The 19093-nt window shown below is 45.0% G+C and overlaps 2 protein-coding genes across 5 annotated transcripts in view; one reads left to right on the top strand and one right to left on the bottom strand.

Annotated features, from left to right (window-relative positions):
• ppargc1a (peroxisome proliferator-activated receptor gamma, coactivator 1 alpha) overlaps positions 1-18388 on the top strand; it is a 38276-nt gene extending 19888 nt beyond the window's left edge. For 3 of the 4 annotated variants that reach the window (XM_018690425.2, XM_018690432.2, XM_051076204.1), the window contains exons 5-13: positions 87-447; positions 2360-2405; positions 2613-2686; positions 6220-7453; positions 9162-9254; positions 10218-10338; positions 12241-12362; positions 12705-12856; positions 15235-18388. In XM_018690425.2, the coding sequence (XP_018545941.1) occupies positions 87-447; positions 2360-2405; positions 2613-2686; positions 6220-7453; positions 9162-9254; positions 10218-10338; positions 12241-12362; positions 12705-12856; positions 15235-15338 (2307 nt within the window). In that variant the 3' untranslated portion in view covers positions 15339-18388. Of the gene's footprint in view, positions 1-86; positions 1432-2359; positions 2406-2612; positions 2687-6219; positions 7454-9161; positions 9255-10217; positions 10339-12240; positions 12363-12704; positions 12857-15234 lie in introns of all 4 variants that reach the window. The other variant, XM_018690419.2, reaches the window with a different exon arrangement.
• Positions 1-19093, bottom strand: part of rpl34 (ribosomal protein L34) — a 750063-nt gene that overhangs the window by 377304 nt on the left and 353666 nt on the right. The gene's annotated exons all lie outside the window — the stretch shown is intronic.

The raw sequence follows: 19093 nt of genomic DNA on the forward strand, positions 1-19093 counted from the left end.
AACACTGTGCTACTAACAGTGAGTAAAACTTTTTTATTTAAGCAAACTTAATTTTCTCTGTCTCTCTGTCTTTCTGTATTGGACAGACGGAGAGCCCCTGGAATGGCAAAGCGAGAGGGGGCTCCAGCCAACAGAACCGCCCGGTGAGGCGGCCTTGCACTGAGCTGCTGAAATACCTAACGGCTACCGATGACATCCTGCTCCACACCAAAGCCAGTGAAGCCAAGAGCACGTGGGGTGGTGCCAGTGGCAGGGACAAGAGTGGCCTGGGTCTTGGCGCCTCTTCCTCCTCCTCTTCGCCATCCTCGTCATCCACTTCCTCGTTCTCCTCCCTCTCCTCCAACTCTTCTTCCTCTTCCTCCACAACCTCCAAGAAGAAGTCAGCTGTGCCATCTCAACAACAGCAGCAGCAGCAGCAGCAGCCGCCGCAGCAACATCACCAGCGAGGTGAGAGCCGGGCTGCAGGCGAGTGTAGTGTGGCTGGTGTTGGGGCTGGGAAGTGGCAGCGTTGCTCTCACGATGACGGGGTTGAGGAGTCGGAGGGTGCTTCTATCCCTGTCGGCCACAGAACCTCCACCTGCGGCCATGCCCGCCCCAAACTGGAGCACGGGCCGCCCAGTGAAGAAGGAAGGCCGCCAGGCGATGTGGGCCGCCTGGCCGCCGCTAGGTTTATTAGGTATATGCATTCTTATTCCCTCCCTCCCAGAGAGGTGAGTCACAGCTGTGAGCATTGCCGAGAGGCTGCGGGCGCCACTCAGGCTAGTGAGGGCTTTGGCAGGCAAGGCCATAGTAACAGTAGTGGTGGCAGGCGTGCACCACATAGGCGCATCACAGTGACCATTAGGAAAAGAGATGAGAAGCCGGGGCACCCCTTACTTAGCCAGCTGCTCACCTCCAAACAGAGGCCTGCTCAGTATCAGGCCCACCTTCTCCCTCCTAAGATCACCCCTTCACCCAGCACTCATGGCAAATTATCAAGTAAGAGGTCTGAGAGTCCAGCCCAGGCTGTTGCAAAGGTGGAGGAGGAAAAGTTCAGAGAGACTACTGATCTTAGACAGCAGGGAGAAAATCAGGCTGAAGACCCTGACTCAGGGCCCCTGTTGTTTCCTCTTGCCTTAGACCTAGAGAGCTGGGTTAGCCAGCCAGACCCAGGGCTAGACATGGGCTTTGGACTAGAGCTGGGGTGGCCAATCCAGGGGGGCTATGGGGAGGATGTTGACCATGATGATGATGATGATGGTGTTGATGATGATGATGATGACCATGTTACGGGCAGCCCCGCAGCGGTGCTCTCACAGGGCCCACCAAGCCCACTCTTCCCAGATACTAGAATTGCAGAGCCCACCCCTCCCTGCATCATACAAGGGCAAGGGCACCCACACAGGCAGGCACTCAGCGAGCACCCCGACGACCAGGGCCACCCGTTGTTAGGTAATCATGACTGCATCCCCCCCACTGGCCTTATCTCTGCTCTCTCTTCTCCCTCTCCTGCTCTAACCACTTCCCAGTTTGCCTTCACAACTAACCTCTATTCTAATTCGAATCTAACAGTCATTTTGAGGGCATAAACAACAATGACAACAAACAGCCTGCTAGCCAATGCTTTTTGCTAGTCCCCAGAGGCATTCTTTTAAATTTAAATAGAGTGAAGTTTTTGTTTTTTTTTAAATAAAGGAGGGGGTGGGAAAAGGGCCGAGCCTTGTCTTGCTACTGTACATCTTGTATTCATAAAGTCGACCCTTGAACCATCCTTTGCTGATTGAGCTGAGTGTGCTGAATATGTACATTTAGACTCAGAGCCCGGGTGCTGCTCTTTAGCGTCGTGCTACTAAAGCCACGTTCCCTTAGCTGGAGCACAAGTCGGCCAGAGCCTCGGGCAACTGCACAAGCTTCCTTGACTCTCCTTTCTTCCTTCTTTTTTCCCCCTCCTCTGCTGTTGGTGCATGCGATTATGACTTTTATTGTCCAGGGAGGGGCTCACCCACTGTCATGTGTCTTGTCTGTGGCATCGTCTCTCTATGTTTTTATTCCATTTCGATCTGTTTGTTGTCTTGAGCAGGTTATGTCTGTGTCTAGACACCTGTGAAACATGTACCATCACTTCATCCTGCCTCACAGAGTGAACAGTCTATCCTAAGAGAATAAATTGTTAAAACGGGGTCAATCTAAAAAGATATGCTTTGTACAGTAGTGTCCATAGAAAGACTTTCTAACCAGGGATGGGTGTTTTTTTCTTTAGTTATATTTGCATTTAATAAGCTAGTTTGAGATTAATAGTTGCAGAATGTGGACCTGTTCTCTTCTGCCATGAGTGTTATACCTAGATCAATAATTACCCATGCTCCTTTGTGTTCTGCAGCCAAACCAACCACCTTGCCACTTCCTTTGACCCCAGAGTCTCCAAAGTAAGTGTGAGAAGTTTTTCCACATTATTCTAGGCAAAAAAAGCAACAACAAACTACAGAAAAATGACAAAGTCAAAGAAGACTATGTAGACTAGCATCCAAGTTGAGGCATTTTTGTGATTCATTTCCATTTCTTAGATCACAAAAGCTGTTAAAGTCTTGCTTTCACGCGAGAAGTAAAACATTGCACTTTTTTTTGTCTTCCAGTGACCACAAGGGATCACCGTTTGAGAACAAAACCATTGAACGCACATTAAGTGTGGAGATTGCTGGAACCCCAGGTGAGCACATTTTTCTGATTATTTAAAAAAACATGTAGTTGTTATTTAAAAAGAGCACAATTTCTCACCTCTCTCTTGTGGCTAGTAATGGGTTAACTCTGGCTTTTCCAACATCTTGATAGTTCCATCACAGTTCAAAGTTCAAGGTGAAGGCATAGGAGAACATTTATGTGCCTGAGTATTGATTAGGCTTTCCAATCTCCTCAGGGTTTATTAGCAAACCCCTCCCATCCTCCACTGTCTCCCCTCCCCTGCTACTGAAGTGTTAATATGCTTTTCCTCTCCCTCTATCAGATCTTAATGCTCTCTGACTGACAGCTTACTCAGCTCACACATCATAGGAACATTAAAATGGCAGTGTAATTCAGTTTTGCATGTATGATCTGTGCCTTCCTTCTTTCAAGTCCCCAGCCATACAAGCAGTTTGATCAATTGGGAGTCATTTTCCACAGGCTTACATGCAAAGGATGCTGTTTTGTTAATGGAGGCAGTTTGAGGGGTTTTCATCATCATTATTGACATAGTTCTTTTCTGTTATTGAGTTATAATTAATTACAGCAGAAGAAAGCTATAGGCAAAGGGTAATTACAAGACAAAAATGAGGAGAATCTTAGTGAAAGCTGCATTATTGGTGGTCAAATCACAGTAAGTAATTAAACCCTTTCTGCCCCAGATTAATCATCTAAGGTCAATAAAAACAAAATGGCTGCCCTTTAGGCTTTCTCAATATCTGATGTTGCACTGGTCCCTTTGGGTATTCATTTACCAACAAGGGAAATGGTCCTCATGCATACCTCATGTCTGTCCCCCTGCACCTTCTACTGAGCTCTTGTGGGGGATGGAAATGCGTGGCACATCAGACCCCAGGGGGTCTCCCTCTGTGCTTCTGACCTTGGCCGAAGTGCCGTTTAGCACTTTTGTGTAGATAAGCGTTCGGGGTCAAAGGTGATGCTCATTGAGACCTAAAGAAGGGAAGAGAGCAGGGCTGCTTAAGCTCTGGGGCAATCAAGCACAGTTAATATTTCTTCCTGTTTTACTGCATGTGGGCGAGTCTGTTGACCTGCGGCCAAATTTGGGCGTCCGTTCTGTCCCACTGCATCCATTTTACAAGCACAGTCAAATAAAGCCCTTCACCTGACTTCACCGACCTGCGCAAATTTTTGGATTGAATATTAGCAGGGAAGTCATTAGAGCTCAAAGCCCCAGGTTACTGAGCCCCTTTCCTGCTTAAGGATTAGCTTTTGAGTCTTGAGCTGTATGAGACAGATGGATATAGATCCCAGTAAGCAGAGGTGAAAGCTCTTAGGTCCGGAGTTACATGTCCTTTGCAGATTTGGAGTAACATTCCACTACAATAGAGATTATGCTGGTGTTACTGATAACCAGATGGAAGTTAGCCAGGAGGGCGGTTCTACACTCGCCTCACTGATGGAACTTTCCACAAACTGCTGCCAGTAACATATTATTTTATACCTTTATGATGAGACGTAGTAGTAGTGGTTATGGTTTCACTGGAAGATAGATCTAATTATCAGTTGAACATAGACCTGTACAACTTGTACTCAACCAAATTATGTCTAATATAGCACCTTTTGAACTGTTGGCTGCATGTTTTCTTGACACCTCTCAGAGAGGTACAGAAAAGCTACAACAGGCACTGAAACCCCCCTGGGATCTGACTGTTCAGGCCTAATCTCTGCCAAGCTAATAGATTTACCCTGTGCTGCCGTGTTGTCTTTAATTACTGTATCTCATGACACTGGGGTGGTCTGTGTGTTGCTATTTGCATGGCTTACCGGCGGATCAACTCTTTAAGCCAGGAGTTGTTATTCGCTCCGAGGTCTCCTCGCAATTTACAGCTGGACGAGAAAAAAAGATTATAAAAACCCTCCGCTTTCTTTCTGTCTTGCTCACTTGCCTTCATCGTTTTCTCTCCGGTGGCTACATGATTGGTGTTCGTGTCTGTGCATCATCCATCACTAGCAAGATTGACTGAGAGGCACATATTTATCTAATTCTGATTTATTTCACCTCCATCGCTAATGGCTCCTAGTTTATGACCCCACGCACACATTGTTTTGGACAGATGGTGCTTCATTGGTGAAACAGAAGCTCCTTAGGCATTGTGTAGCAGCCCCCTCGCCCTCTCTGCCTTCTCCTTTTCCTAGCTTGTATCATTGGCATAACGCATTGATATATCTATATCACTAACAGAATTGAGAGGAGGCAGAGAGGGGATAGCGGGGAGTGGAGACTTGCAGTCCTACTTATAGACACATCCAGATAAGAAGTAGGATGATAATCCGTTGGATCAGGCATTCCAAACACAGCAAGTGGTTTCAGAAACTTGCATTTTTATGTATCAGGCTCCCGCACTCTCTTTGCCAAGCTGTCTTCCCGGTGCATACTCTAACACTGGATTTGATACTAATAGCTGTCATTTGGTGCAATTCACTAGCTAGGGAAGAATGATGTGCATTATAAGAAAGGCAAAGAGGAGGGGAGAGCGTAGGTGTTTCAAAGTGCCTGAGTTTGACTCCAGTGAGAGACTGTTAGTGATGAGTGTGTGCGCGTGCGTCTGTTGGGAAAAGGGGGGGGGGCACATTTGTTCTGTATGAGACAGAAACAGGAAAAGATGCCAAGAGAGAAATAGAGACTGATCTGTGGAAGATGGCAGACAGGAAGAGAGAGAAATAGGGAGAATACAAGAATAAAGGAGAGGAGGAAAGAGAGAATGAGAGTAATGGTGGTGGCTGTTTGTGTGAGTGCATTAACAATGCTATAAAGTGGGCTCATCTCAGGACTTCCCATATAACTGCCATCTGTCTGGTTGTAAATCTGTAGGAGGCGGGGGGGAGGAGGAGAGGATGGGGGGGGGGGGGGGGGGGGCACAAGCAGTAGGGACATGCCATCTGAGAAGAATGACAACCCATTCCCCGTAACTTCCTGTGCTTCTATGACATACCAGACATCTCGCCTCTGTTTCACAGAGATGGTGCTGGATCATCTTGAAACATGCATGGCGTCATGTCAGTGATTCCTCTTTCAGACCGATAAAAAAAGGTCTTTGGTTTTACTCAGATGAATTGGCTGCTGTCCAGTGCAGACATTTGTGTGAGGCAGGTGGAGATGTGATACATGTACTTTAATTTTTTTCATCAGATGCATTACATTTGTCCTCTACGGGGTTTTGTGTTAGGTTTTTTTTTTCATGAAAAGGGATCTTTCCAAGGTCAGAGAGGAAGGGGGTAGCAAGTCATCCGTATTACAGCACCACCATATTAAGTTACACCAAGCATTACATTAATCTGTCAAGATTGCAATAAAATAGAGATCAGGATTAGGCCAAGTGAAAGTGAATATTTTAATCAGGCATGTATCTGTGTCCACTGTCCATAAACTGACCTGGGAGTTTATAGATGAGTGAGGGGCGGAGGGAGAGGGGGATATTTGGAGTGGTTTGCATTATGATTCCATTTTCATTTTATTGCCCCCACCCCTCCACCAACCTCTGTCTCTTCATCCCTCTGCAGGTCTGACACCACCTACCACGCCCCCACACAAAGCCAGTCAAGAGAATCCTTTCAAAGCATCGCTCAAAACCAAGTTGTCTTCATGTTCCTCCTCGGCCTTGGCATGCAAAAGAGCCAGGCTGAGCGAGTCGGGCCCCGGCGCTCTGGCCCCGGCCCCAGGTGCCTCAGGCGGGGGCCCCAACAGGAAGGGTCCCGAACAGACTGAGCTTTATGCCCAGCTGAGCAAAGCGTCCACCGCCCTCCCTTACTCTGCCACCCACCACTGTGTGCTGGGTGGCCTTGAGGAGCATCGCAGCATTAGCAACAATAAGCGGGCGCCCCGTGGCTACAGTGACCATGACTATTGCCAAGCGTCAGCTAGCGCTAAGAAGGACGGCGGCACAGCCACTGTTACCATGACTACAGCAGCGGAAATGACGGTCACCTCAGGTGCCACTGCTGCTCCCATGCCTGCTGCAGGCACAGTGGAGGTCAGGCATGTCGAATGTAAGGACTCAGCCATGCCACCATCCTCTTCATCATCTCCATCTTCTTGCTCTCCATCATCAGCTTCATCTGGTCCCTTGGCTAAGCAGCAGAATTTTGCCTCTGTGGATGGAGAAGCAGTCCGGGTCCAGGGTTTAAGGAAGCAGACCCTTACACAAACCACCCAGATCCCCTCACAAGAGGCCACTATTGACAGGGACCAACAACACCTCTCTGCCACCAGCCGGAAGCTCCTGCGCGACCAAGAAATTAGAGCAGAACTCAACAAGCACTTTGGCCCCCCCTTACAAGCCCTCTACAGTCAGGGTGGTCAGGAGAAAGAACCAGGCAGCAAACCGAACAAGGCTGTAGCCCCTCAGTCCCTTGAGGAGGGAGAGGATGACTACTACTCCCAGAGGCTGCCTGGCTCCAGCCACCTGCATCCAGGGTTCCTGCCCTTCCACGATGAGCTAGAGCTGGGCGAGGGCCGCGAGAATCGCTTCCTCTATCCATGGGAGGGCACCCCTCTGGACCTACTCTTTGACTGCCCCCCCTGCTCTCCCTCCTGTTCCCCACCATCCAGCTGCTCCCCTTCGCGAGGCTCCGTCTCCCCACCTTCCTCACTCCTCCTCTCGCCCGGCAGGCCCTTCTGCTGGACCAGCAGCGGATCCCGCTCCCGTTCTCGTTCCCACTCCGGCTCCCGCAGCTCCTCCTCGCACTACCGAAGGCGCTCCCTCTCCAGCTCACCTGACAGACGCCCCTCCTCCTGGTAAATCATCCCTCTCTTACACGCACACACACACACACACACAACTCTTGCTTCTTTTGGCTGAACCTTGGCTGCTCCCCACCCATGCAGTTTAAACAGGGCTTGGAGCTGGCAGGGGTTCTGGCTTAGGAGTGTAAAACAGGCCTGATCAGTCGTCAGAGCTGATGTCAGACAGGATAGACCCTGGAGACTCTTAGCATGGGTTCCTGACCTCCTGCTAGTCCTAGCTTTGCCTGGACTAAATGCAGACTAGATCTGGCAAGTCTCAAACAAAGACTGCTATTGTCTGCAGTCATTATTCTAACCAAATTCTGCCTATTAAACCAGGTGGTGCTTTCATTTCTCTGAAGCAACAATGGGGAAAGAAGATTGGTTGAATGGTGCACTGAACAATGAACAAAAAAGAAAAAATCCAGAACATGAAAGGTGCCAGAGGCACTGGACTTTTGAACAGTATGAGTTTTCATCTTTTGGCAGGGAGTTATATTTGAGTGTCTTCCTAACACTCACTCCCCTCCTCACTCGCTCCCTTGCATGCTCCCGTTTTTTGTTTGATGCCGGGGCTATTGTTTTAAGCGGCAGCTGTTGTTTTTACTGAGTGGCAAACCCTCCTCTTTTACATCCCCAGAGATGAAAGCCAAATCCAGGCTGTGGGAATGTAGTCTCAAAACCCCTCTCAAAAAAGACTCCTATCATCATAGCACTGTGTGAGAACTACATTTCCCATGCTTGCCTTTGATCAGAGCCGAGGGGGTTTCTGTCGGATTTTTTTGGTAGAAGAACAGAGGCAGACCATAGTTACTGAGAAGGATGTGAGCAAATTCAGTTTGTCAGTAGTAGTTCATTGAGTACCTCAGTTTCGGAGTCCACTGCAGTGACTCAGTTTGTTTGCCTGATTATTTAAAGGTCACTTTACTCCACAGAGCCAATAGAATCACTATATTCTGGTTGGGCCCTTGCTCTAAACCAACTTGCTCACAGATTATACAGTAATATTCCCAAGGCATTTGATCAGAATGACATTGACAAGCTTTCTAAAAATACTGGGTAGGGGTTGGAGTTTTGAAAGAAGCTTGTTATATTTTCATGCAAGATAGATTTTCAGTGAAATTATTCTCAAAATTCGTCCTCCTCTTTTCAAGTTTCACAGTGCAAGATCCTAGATCTAGATCTTTCCAAACTGGCATTCCTTTGCTTCACTGAGCTTCCCAAACTTCTCTCCCTCCATTATTCAGGTCTTCCTTCTTCAGCAACACTTCAATAATTAAGCATCAAGCTTAAGGAGCGCAGGGTTACAAGCGCTACAGTTAGGCCACCAGGGCATACAGTATTGACAGTTTCCTCATACAACATAGATAGAAGGTGTGTGTGTGTGCCAGCTCAGGTGTGTAAAAAAGATCTGTAGAAAATCATGCACACCTTCTGTAGCTGTGGGTTAGATTAGGACAAGGCTAGGAGAATACAGAATGCTTTTATCTGGAATTAACCCAGTTTCTAGCATCTTAATGGGTACTGCAAATATCAAAGAAGTTCATTTGGTTCCCAAAGCCAAGAACAAATTAACCAAGGTGTCACGTTACCAAGGTTGCAGCAGTCAACAGTATGTTTTTTTCTTTTCCAAACATTTTTTGCTAATGTGTGAAAGGAACATCAATCCTAGGTAAAAAAAAAAAAAAAAACGTTTAACATTGTCTGTTTTTCCCCTCAGGTCTCGTCATAACACAGATTCAAGCACTTTTCGTTCCCGGGCTCACAAGAGCCCCCACCCTCAGTCTCGATCTCCTCTCAGCCGCAGGCCAAGGTGATTATTTTGAATGAATTCATTTGTCATGTGTTATTAACCTTTGTGTGGTCACATACTTAAAGTAAGGACAAATGTGTATTCATAGAAGCTGCCGAGGCAAAATTCAAAAGACCTCATGATGGTAGGAAAAAAATCACCATCAACAGTGAACTTTTCCCCGTCACCCACTCAGAAATAGTTTGATTTCTCTGTGATTGATTTTTGCAGTCTGTTCCATCCACATGGGGGCTCCTTGACAAACATTCAGGGCAAATATGTTTAATTGATCATGTTTTATTGGATGAGTGACAAGAGAATCCCAAATCTTACTGATGCGCATTCATACTTCACTCATGAGTTTGACGCTCCCAGCTGTATAATGACGCTTATTCAACTTAGTGCCTCTGTAGTTTTCCATGAGCCACTGCAGAGGGGACCATTTCATATGCAGAGAAGTACTGGCATAGTGCAGAACGAGAAAGAGGGAGGGAGAGAGGGAGAGAGACTGACACCATCTCGGCGCTCCGAGCTGATTTGGCACCCACGTGCCTAATGACACCCGACAAGCCCGAGAGTCGCTCATCAGTCGAAAACTTAACGGACACGTCTTGTGCTAGTCTGGGATGGGTGGGGGGGGGGAAAGTTGCACTTTCCTTCTTGATGAAGCCCTAACTAAGCAGAAAGTAATGACATGTGAAGTTGTGCTGACAGTTGCAGCTGCCTGGCTCCCCAACCGCGCCGCTCGCCGGCACTCCCGCGGGCCTATCCTGCGGGCTCCGTAATCATATCAATGGCAAAGAGACATCTTATTAACATGTCCATTTCCTTTCCTTTCCCCCTCTTCTCGGCCATCGGTGGCGAGAAAACGGGGGGCTATTCCTTTGTGGGCACTGGCAGCTGTTTTTCATAAGCATCGACAGGAAGGGCGAGTTTAGAGGACGAGCGAGGACAGTGATGTCATACGTATCTTATCCTCCGCAGGTATGACAGCTATGAGGAGTACCAGCACGAGAGGCTGAAGAGGGAGGAGTACCGCCGGGACTACGAGAAGCGGGAGTACGAGCGAGCCGAGCAGAGAGAGAGGCAAAGGCAGAAAGCAATAGTGAGTCAACGAACACGACATTGCGTTGTTGTTGTTGTTTTTTTTTTTGGCTATTTTTTTTTCTGTGCTGTACTTATCATCTATCCTGCTAGCACTGATAAAAGACCACATGCAATCACTGCTGTGACACATGTACAAATTCCTGCAAATGCATAGAAACCTCCCACAGACACGCACACATTACTTAGGATGAGACAGCCTCCAGCCCAGCGCCATGTGCCACAGTCTCTCTCTACTGAAAGAATACATATAAAGTGAGTTCCTGAATGATTCAGGCGACAGGCCCTTCCTCTTTATCTCCGGGTTGTGTATTTTTAACGTCTCTGTCATCTGGAAACACTGTCGACTCTTATTAATCACACCACAGGGGTAAACTGTTAAAATAGTGGAAAACAGAAACTAGGAGAGCAAGACAGGGGGAAAGGACAAAAAAGGAAACGGCTCCTGATTCTCTTAAGCTCTTTTCCTTTTTCTGTATCTGTTTCAAAATTCAGCCTGATGCAGTGGATATCACATTTCTCCCATATCTCCACTCTCCTTGTCTCAGTGTGAAACCACTCCGGTTTCCAGCGAGGTAACGCCACTACCACCCGTTGATAAAGCACACATTAAACGATGCGGTAATGCAAACGCGGCTTGGCATGCATACATTTTCAGAGATGCAGAGACAAACAATTACGAGCAGTAAAGCTCGAGCTGTCAGACGAGGTTTCGGGAGGCCAGGGATGTGAAAGCGTCTCCTCGTGTCTGTCTGTCTATGTCTCTCTCATTCTGTTTTTGCCTCATTCTCTCACTTGCTCGCTCGCACACACCCACACATGCACGCACACAGGCAGCCCTCAGGGTGCCATCAAGAAAAGACCGCCTATTTATCAGTTGTCAGCAACTAAACCTCTAATTCAGCAAATACTTTTTTGTCTCAAACAGTATGTAAGCATTAAAGAGAGTGGGGGAAAAAGCATAAAAGCAGTAATCTGTAGTTAATTTATATTTTTCTCAGCTCCTCTGTACGAGTCAGATGGGGCAAAGGTGAACTTTGAGTTTAGCACCAGGCAACTGATTTACATATATGTTACTGCTACCCGCAAGACAGCACTGAAAATTTCAACAGGCCTCAGTGGACTTGCCCCAGTAATGGCAAGTAAATGAATGAATAAATAAATAATACTAGTGATACACTATAGCCCCAGGCTTGTGCTGTATTATATGATTAGCAGATGCAATTAAACTACTCAAAAGCTATAATTGTAGCCTGGTGCAGTTTGTTCCTAAATTATTCTGCTATGACCCCCACGTCCTCTGAGGTTCAAGCAAATCCATGTTTTTTGCCCTGTGGCTCACTGCTGCTGCTCTTAATGCTCCCTCTCTATTGAATATGAATATCCTTATAATATTAACAGACCTCTCAGTTAACAACCCCGCCTAGTTTTCTGCTTATTGTAAGTTTGACTCCCAAGTTGGAGAGAAACAAACAAGCTTTTTCTGATATATGGCTGAGTCACCCCGCAGCTTTTATTTTTAGACTTCATGAAAGAAGAAGCAGCCCCAAACTTAAGGAATGGCATCATTTGATAAAAATCGCTGTGCCTCTGGTTGATGAGTTGCAGAGAGAAAGAGGAATTGTGGTGCCAAGGCAGATTGAAGGCGCCTCCACGCTGCAACTCTATCAGATAAGAGGAAGCAAGCCGAGCCAATCGCAAGAGGAACACAACAGACAGACAGACAGAGGAGAGGGACTAAAAAGAAAAGGGGGGGCGGGGGGGTCAGTTGTGATATCCACAGGAGTGATCAAGACCAATTCATTAGGGCTTGGTGAAGAAAGAGAGGGGGAAAGCAAAAAAAAAAAACGACTCCCCCCTTTTAATCTCCTTCCTCTGCTCTGTCTTTCCTCTTAACGAGCAGGAGGAGAGACGGGTGGTGTACGTGGGGCGACTGAGGTCTAACTGCACCCGGACAGAGTTGAAGCGCCGCTTTGAAGTCTTTGGCGAAATTGAAGAATGTGCAGTGAACTTGAGGGACGATGGGTAAGGCCACGGGACTTTCTGTGCTTTGTGTGCATGCATCTGTATTACAGTCTGGTGTTAGAGTAGGGCGATAGTAGATGTTTATTTGAGCATTCCCAATAATAATAATTGCATGTAACTGCTGAACTTTGCAAGGCAAAAGTTTAAGGTCTAGGAGCTTTTGCAGTCTCAGGGCGTCTCCTGATTCATCTACTTCTAGGCCCAAAGATACACTTTTATTGATTCTCTTTTGCATATAAATAGCGCGGTCGTCATCTAAGACAAGCCCCCCCCCCTCCACCTTGTTCAGTTATTGTTGCCCCACAGCAACACTCTGACGTATCATTTTCTATTCTTGACCAGGGACAATTTTGGCTTCATCACGTACCGCTACACTTGTGACGCCTTTGCCGCCCTTGAGAACGGACACACCTTACGCAGGTCAAACGAGCCTCAGTTCGAGTTGTGCTTTGGCGGACAAAAGCAGTTCTGCAAATCACATTACACAGACTTGGGTAAGTGCAGCTTTGTTGTTTTCTACATCAGCCCCCCGCAGTCATGCAGTATATTTGCGTAGCTGCTTGGACTTGTCAGTGAAAAGAGGGAAAGGGGAAAGCGGGAGGCGGGGGATAAGACAGCAGAAAAAAAAAAAAAAGAAAGACCGAAGTGATGCTTCCAGATCAAAGGAGACCCATTTCTGTGCTAGTAACAATTCTTACAGCCTTGAATATGTCCACCAGGCAATTGTGGCTCAAAAAGTCAGAGAGAGTTCAGAGGTCACTCCGTGAACACGCAGGGAATAGAACTCCATTTCCCCCCTGCTGGTGGTTATCTTGAGGAAAATGAGGCAGACTCCATTACTCACATGGACACGAGATGCTTGTTTCTACTATGTCGATATGAAAAGCAAGACTTTAGGGAGTAAGATAGCACTTAAAAGCACGTGCGAAGCTGTGCGCAAGGTGTGTTTTTAATACGCCGTGTGGGTGTGGGAATCACTCGGAAGACAGAGGAGAAGAAGGAGGAGCAGGGATGAAATTATGAGGAGAAAAGATAGAGTAGAACAAAGACAAGGAAAAGAGATGAGGGGAGGAAGAAGAAGGTGGGAGCAAGGTTAAGTCCCAGCATCCCCCCTCCTCCCTCTAAAGTGAGGCTCCATCTGCTGCCAGCTGTTGTGGCACTGAGATGAGGTAGAGCCTTGATGTGGCACGTAGATTCCAGTCATTTACATAGAGGGAGGGGCCACAGTGGTGCGCCCAGTTACGCATACCTGCCGCCTTTGTTGGGAGTTCGTGCAGGTCACAGCAGACTGCAGCACAGCAGAATTCATCCAATGTAAGTGTTTCCTCAGTGGAAAGGTGCACATATATGTTGCATATGTATGTGCAGCTTCTATATTGGTCAGATACATAAATCTCAGAAAGAAAACTGCACTCAAATGAATGCAGCTGAAGGCTGAATGACGCATTTGATAAATAATGCAAGCTATCAGTGAAATCAAGGCTTTTCCCTCTGGCATGATGCCCTTTTTGACATGGGATGAAAAAAGCACTTTCTCCTCTTCTGTAGTTACACAATGATAAAAGTGGCAATAATTGAGCAGCCGTATTGAAACTTAAGTGAGACATGCCTCATTATATTAAGTGTAGCACAGCCACAAAAGACCATCTCTCCCATTTGATGACATATAAGATAGATATTGACTCTCGCATCTGGAGCCAATTCTCCTCCAACGTGTATTTACCAGCAGAATGCGAGGTCAGGATCGCATAAGGCACAGCTGCAAGAGGGTCAATGGGTCACTCGAGAGAAAAGGAACACTTTCCTCAATAAATGAAGCGGCTGCTATACATTTTCAAAACACATGCTTGAAGCCATCAGCTTTTTAAGAGAGGACATGATGAGAAATTGACACACAGAGAAAGAGTTACTAATCCTAAAGCCTTGAGGAGAGACATTACGGCAAGATTGACTAATCAGTCTACTGAAATGGAAAGGCCTTCATTCGACCGCCTCTTTGTCAGGAAGAGGCTATTTTGGTCATCCCCATACTGTGATAGCACAGGATAAAGAGATTTAGAGGAAGGGAGAATCTTATAATAGTGTGGTATCCAAACCACCTCTCTCCCTCCTCTCAATCTTGTAGTCTCTCACTTTCTTCTTCTTTTTTTTTTTTTTTTTGTTTTCTGAGGCACTGTCCATTAGTTTTAAGTAGAGCACCGGGATATTTTTCATCCCTCAAGGTGCTCAGCGTGACGCAATCTAGCCCTCGGCCACTGCATTAGATCACGACTGGCGTCTCCTAGCTGCCATGGTCATTCCCATTTCTCAAAGCTCTTGGAGTGTGCCGCTGGGCCCTTTTCGGGGCCCCATTTGTGAAGCTGTCTGTTTGCAAAGATAAGATACTCTTCATGTATTATCAGGTTGATCAAGAAATATAGGACATATGGAATCCACTTTCCCATTTGTGGCCTCTGCGTAAAGACGTACCTGAATTCCTTGGTAGCATTTAATAGGTTGCTATGTAAACATGCAGTTTGATTGAAAGAGTTTCCAAGTACAAGAAATAATTCAGCACATATCACATTGCATTATCCTGTATTTTTTGTCAAGCTTTCATGAATTTGTGGGAATTTGGCAACACTACACTTACTGCATGAAGCCAAAGACAGGGATGAAATCTTGTTCTTTTCCAGGAAGGTGCACATCTAAGCTTAATAGCATTGTAACTATCAGATTAACACTGGAGCCAGACAGGAGGGAACAATACTGATGTAAAGGCAGAATATTCTGTGAGCTCTGTCCACCAAGTCCCCTGAGAGTACAAACGTGCCTTTTTCAAAGAATCCTGCTTTGCTCAACTCTAACCACAGTCCCGCTTGTCCCTTTTCAGATTCCCATTCGGACGACTTTGATCCAGCCTCCACAAAAAGCAAGTATGACTCCATGGATTTTGACAGCTTGCTGAGGGAGGCCCAGCGCAGCCTGAGAAGGTAACCAGTTCACTGGCACCTGCTGTCTGTCACAAAGAGGGACTTCTTATACCTCACTGTTGTTTCTCGCTCCTTTGACGACGAGACTACCAGAAGTTTTACACTCTATGTCATAGAGTATATAAGAATAAGTCTATAGACCTATATCAATATAAATGAATATATCAAAAATAAAGTTTACATGAACATAGCTGCTGAAGAGCTGGGAAGAGACATTGCATTCTGGGAAAGCCAGTGAACCCTCAGAACCTGGTGCACAGGTTTGGTGCACTCTACTGCTGTACAACCATCAGTGAAAGAAGAAAAAAAAAACTTTAATGATTTTCTTTTTTTTCTCCAAGCACTACAATGCCCACAATTCTTTGGGGGTGGAAACATGCAGCTTGTTCAGCCAGATTTGTTTTTCTTTTGCTGTTGATTTTCCTTTTCTTCCTTCTTTTAAAATCTGGTGTTTGGATCTGGTGTTACATTACAAACAAGAGTATAGGGAATTGTATCTTGGAGGTAAGATTCTCAAGGTAACATTGTTGTCTACATTTTAAGGAGAAATGTAGCCGTGTATTTACAAATACTATAAAAAGGAATATTTTTATTTTATGTACATATCGGATAAAGTTCTTTATTTGTTACAGCTATGCACTGTAAAACGCAGCCTTTTTTAAAAATGAGGAGAAAATTTCTTAATTCAGAATGTCGATCTGTAGTAATTACAATACTGTAAAACATATTGTACACCTACATGATGTTTAGAAGACATGATATGATTGTAAAAAAGAAAAAAAGATGTGTCCGACTGCTCATTTTGCGGGAGCATGTGAACAAACGTCCTTTTTTAAGTTATTTTGTTGGGGAAAAACAGTCCACCATGTATAGTTTTCTCTGTTTATAAAGTTTCTCAATCAGTGTTTTTGCTTATACAACCAGTGTAAAATGCATTTTTAACGTGTTTTTCATGATTGTAAAAGAAAAGGTACCCCATTTTTTATTAATTATTTCTGAAGCAATCAGTATATATATAGATAAATAACTCGGTTTGATTTCCTTGCTTTGTATTGTTCTCGTTTTGATTACCTTCAGTGAGAGAGAACACTGCATTCAGATCTTTTCAATCAGTACAAACACATATTTATCTATTTATTTTAATATTAGAATCAAAAAAAAATATTTATGGGCTCCATATCACATGGCGTACCTCATAAAATTTATTTGCTATTTATGTTGTTCTTCGATTTGTGTTATTTAACTCGTAATTACTGGACAGGGTGTACAATAAATGGTTTGGTGGGGATAATATTACCTTCTATGCCTTTCCGAAACAATCAAAACATTCAGCTAATCACTCCAGCAGCCAACCGCCTCATCATTTTAATGATTTCTGTCTCCGCTATCAGTCAGATCTGCAGCACGTCGCCGGTTTTCCTTTCCACACAGAAGCAGAACATGAAGCAATAAAAATGATTTTTCACAGGAATTTTTCTTTGTACCACTGTAAACACTTGTTGTCATCGCTCCACTCACGCTTGATTATGTGAATGCCAAACAAAAGTTTACAATTTCCTTTTCCTGAATTTTTTAAAAATCTTGTATTTGATGTACAAAATATATATATACAATGATGCTACTAATATTATTCACAATAATTACAAGATAATTAATAATAATAACAATGATAATAATATAAATGAAAGAAAAAACTATATAAAAAGCAATAAATTATTTTTCAGAGTTGTATTTTAGCTCTTATTGTTGTGTGATTTTTGGACTTGACCCATTACCCAGTCGCTGGTAGCTAGGATGACTCCATTCCTGTATCTTGCCATTTCATCACCGTGACATCACCCCCTGCGGTAAAAAACACTTGAATGTCCCCACTCCTGCCTCCTGCTCTTCCCTTTAAGATGTAGTTGAGTCTATGTGATTGTAATGCACGCATTACCTTGTGACATCTGTGCAAACGTGACTGACTCTTAACTCCACCCTGTGTGTAAAAAAAAAAAAATGTGTCGAGTTGAAAACTTGTTTGTTGTGTAGTGCATGGCTATTACAGGATGACAGTGGGTACAGTATACACCACTCTGGATATCTGCCTCTCAGCTGTCTTAAACTTTGGCAGATTTTTAAACATGACATTCTATAAGCCTCCAGAAAAACTACTCAACAATGTATCGCATGCCGCCACCACCACTTTCTAGCGCCACCCACACCCCCCAACACTCACAGTCCAGATATCACAGCGCCATCGACATGACATAAAAGGTAACCTTGCGGTTTCTGGTTCAATTAATATCCCGTTTCCAGCGCGAGCCAAGTAATGAGAGAACCAGCTTCCATCACAGGAAGGAAAAAATCTTTTGTATGAAAGCTTTGCTGATCACAGGCTTCCTTTCATGGAGTTTGACTGTGGAGACAAGAAACAGCTAATTTTGATGATGCAAAGAGGCAAAAATTGGTCGAGGGAATGTGGATTTTAAAAAAACCCTTTACCTGTGTTTTAAGACATTGTTTTACTTTTTTGCTGTCTGTATAGCGTTTGGGTAATGGTGTCGTGTCCCATTTGATAGATGTGGCTTTAATCATTGTAATAAAAAAAATGCTTTGTAAATTGCCTAGAGTAGCAATATATTATAACACCTTATGGTTCAAATTTCAACTGTGGCGGACTTTTTAATAATGTGACCTACTGAGGACTTTACCACTGCTTAAACGTTTGTTGGGTAATCATGTTTCTTTTGGAAGGACAATATGTGTTCGAGCAAATGTATGTATGTTCGTGTGAGTTTGTGATTTTAGGGCCGGTATGTGTGAGTTTCTGGAGGTGTTAGAGCGTGTGTGTGTGTGTGTGTGTGTGTGTGTGTTTGGGGGTTGGGGTGGGGAAGGGGGTCGCTGTGGGTCGTTACCTGTTTGTGTCCTATCCACGTTGCCTTCTGCCAAGTCCTTACCAATGCCTTTGTGGTTCTACCTATTGTACAACTTTCTTGTGAATTTTATTTTTTATGTGCAATTCTCATCAGCCTCACCATGCCAATAAAGGGAAATGTGTTTGAAAAAAAAAAAGTTCTTTCTTTTAGTGGCTTCCCCATTATCTTCCTTTCCTTGTGATGAATGTCCCCCTCATCAAGCGCCGCTGTACCACTTTCACTCAGCGCCGTGGAGCGATTATGATTTGTGCTCACTCTGATTACTATCAAGGAGACATCCTTGAAGTTTTTAAAGGGAAGATTTAAAAGTCGTGAAAACAATGCAATGCTGTAAATGTGGATTCCCAATAAATTCATCATCCCTCCCTCCCCGTGCTTATATATCAAAGTGCTGAATGAAAGCTGACTGACGCAGGAGAAATGACACAAGCCCATCCTCAGCACATCTGTCTCTCTCTGAAGTTTCTCCCCTAATAAAGAAACTCAGCTTAATTCAGAGCAACTTCCCTCTTTGATATTCATATCACCTGGGAGAGAACACTGTAGTCTTTGTCTGTGTCCACAACTTGACTCCACACCATGAGTCTGCAAGTTAATTAAAAAGTTGGGGGGAACAATTTCATTAACACGATGGAGAGCTATAGTGAGTTGATGGTGTGCTTGATATTCAGTGGGGCTTCATTATGACTCTAACCCCCCCCCCCTCTTCCTCCTCCCCTTTTTCTTTAACACACACACCAATCTTCGCCTGGGAGCTGGGATCACACCAGGAGCTTCCACCGTGTCCTTTTTTTTCACTGGTGCAAAGAGAAATATGGGAAGAATGTGCATTAAACTTTAA

The sequence above is a fragment of the Lates calcarifer genome, linkage group LG15, assembly GCF_001640805.2.
Source record: "Lates calcarifer isolate ASB-BC8 linkage group LG15, TLL_Latcal_v3, whole genome shotgun sequence".
Lineage (NCBI taxonomy): Eukaryota > Metazoa > Chordata > Actinopteri > Centropomidae > Lates > Lates calcarifer.